Source organism: Eubalaena glacialis, chromosome 4 (assembly GCF_028564815.1).
Source record: "Eubalaena glacialis isolate mEubGla1 chromosome 4, mEubGla1.1.hap2.+ XY, whole genome shotgun sequence".
NCBI lineage: Eukaryota > Metazoa > Chordata > Mammalia > Artiodactyla > Balaenidae > Eubalaena > Eubalaena glacialis.
In genome coordinates, this window is record NC_083719.1 from 73,368,394 (window position 1) to 73,370,639 (window position 2,246).

Here is a 2,246-nt window from a genome sequence, read left to right on the forward strand (position 1 = left end):
AGGCTGCTTTTTTTTTCGAGAGAGAGAAAAAGACGGAAATGATAAATGTATTTCCCACATCAAATTTTAGTTACTAAACCATTTAGGTTCTTACTGAAGAGTAGAGGTTTTGCTGGGTGGGGGAATAACTCCTCTTTGGACGTTTTGAATTTAAAGGATATCTAGAATAAACAAAGATATTTGATATATTGATATTGTTTGCAAAGCAAAACTAAATACTCAAATGAATGTTTGCTGGACTTCCCTACAATATTTTACTTCATTAAGAGGAAATCCTGTTGGTAGGACTTATGGGATGTCTAACAAGAACCATATAAAAGAAGTATGATAATTTTGTTGCAGAAATAACAGGCTCTTGAGAACTTAAATAACTTGTTCAATATCACACAACTTGTAAATAACCAAACCTTTTGTGTTTCTTTGGTTATCAATAATAAGTCAGAATACTTACCACCAATGATGATTTTCAACCCCTTAGGCAAGGAGAGCTCAAAGTGTGAAGAGGACAAGGGAAGGAATGAACAAATGACAGACTGATGAATGAATGCATGGTATGTAAATTACAGGAAGAAAGAAATTCTCACCACTTGGAATTTACTTTTCCCGCTTTTCCACTAAACCCTGTAGGTTGTTTTTTTAAAAAACATTACTCAAAATTTAACCTTGGTTTCTTAAATCTTTCTAAATGGAAAATCATTTGCCTCTTATCCCTTTGTTGTTGTTTAGCAACCCTTCATACACAGAATGTAATCTCAAGATATTTCTGGGCAGGCGCGGGTCATGTGACCGGAAGGGCTCCTGACGGACGCCGTCCCTCCTCGGCGCGGCCTGAGCGCCCGGCCCGACCCCCGCCATGGCGTGCTGCTACAGCAGCGAGAACGAGGACTCGGACCAGGACCGAGAGGAGCGGAAGCTGCTGCTGGACCCTAGCAGCCCACCCACCAAAGCCCTCAATGGAGCCGAGCCCAACTATCACAGCCTGCCTTCCGCTAGCACCGACGAGCAGGCGCTGCTCTCCTCCATCCTCGCCGAGACAGCCGGCAACATCATCGACGTGTCTGCTGCAGACTCCCAGGGCACGGAGCGGCACGGGTACATGGACCGGGCGAGGCAGTACAGCACCCGCCTGGCTGTGCTGAGCAGCAGCCTGACCCGCTGGGAGAAGCTGCCGCCGCTGCCGTCCCTCACCAGCCAGCCTCACCGAGTGCTGGCCAGCGAGCCTGTCCCCTTCGCCGACTTGCAGCAGGTCTCCAGGATAGCTGCTTATGCCTACGGTGCACTTTCTCAGATCCGTGTGGACGCAAAAGAGGAGCTGGTTGTGCAGTTTGGGATTCCATGAAGAGAGGGGCCCCTGGACAGCTCTTCCTCTCCTCTCTTCACTCCGTCTCCACCCTGCCTCCCCTGGCCCCCAGCCTCAGTGTGGCTTATACAGTATCCTAACCTGCTACTAATCACAGAAGAAAGTGGAGGAGAAGAGTGAAGCGAGGAACCTGAGCAAGTGAGGATGGAACAAGGGAGGGTAGAACCATTTGGGACTGGCCTTCGAAGCCCTGGCCAGGGGTGGGGTGGGGGTCACAGGGACAGGGCCTGGTAGGTCTTCACTGTCACTGGGAAGGTGGAGGTGCCGGTGTGAGGGTGATCACTAGGGGGCCTCTTAGGACCCCCTGCCCACCCTTTCTTGGCCTTACTCCTGTCCCCCTCTCCCTGACTTGGTGCTCACATGCACCTCACGAGGGCTTGTGACCAGGGTCTGGATGAGCTTGAATTTGAATGAATTGAGTTTGTATTTCTAGCACCCTGGGTTTTTACATGTTTGGGGTTTTTCTGTTTTGGTTTGGTTTGTCACCCTCGATAAAGGAAGTGTATCCGTCTGAAAAAAAAAAAAAAAAAGATATTTCTGCTTAGAGCCTATATCGATGTTGGGCTTGGTCTCCTTTAGGAAATACGGCTGTCCCAAAGGATTGGGCAGCAACTTTCTGTCTTCACTTTGTTCAGAAATTCATGCTAGGCCATATTTTATGGTTCACTGGACGAACATATCTAGGACACTGCCTGTGTCTTTGTATTTGTATGCAGGTTCGCTTATCTTTTGGTTTCTAAAGCACTAGTTGTGGGAACAGGTTTCTTTCTGCTAACTAAATCTTGACTGGTGAACTCCTCTTTGTTTGGAGGTATTTTAATCCTTTCCAAATAAATATTAATTTACCTAGTTGATTGACTGGAGTTAAAATTCAACTGCAAAGTGA

At 47.3% G+C, this 2,246-nt stretch overlaps 1 protein-coding gene across 1 annotated transcript; it reads left to right on the forward strand.

The window, feature by feature from the left end:
- Window positions 1-792: 792 nt before the first annotated feature.
- Window positions 793-1,425, forward strand: LOC133089822 (ragulator complex protein LAMTOR1-like). The gene has a single exon (XM_061187995.1). The coding sequence runs from the start codon at window positions 854-856 to the stop codon at window positions 1,337-1,339; it is 486 nt and encodes a 161-aa protein (XP_061043978.1). The 5' UTR covers window positions 793-853; the 3' UTR covers window positions 1,340-1,425.
- The last annotated feature ends 821 nt before the right edge of the window (window positions 1,426-2,246 follow it).

What these genes read in the sequence shown, in the direction of transcription:
- LOC133089822 (XM_061187995.1), top strand. Translation starts at nt 854, where the DNA reads ATGGCGTGCTGCTACAGCAGCGAGAACGAGGACTCGGACCAGGACCGA.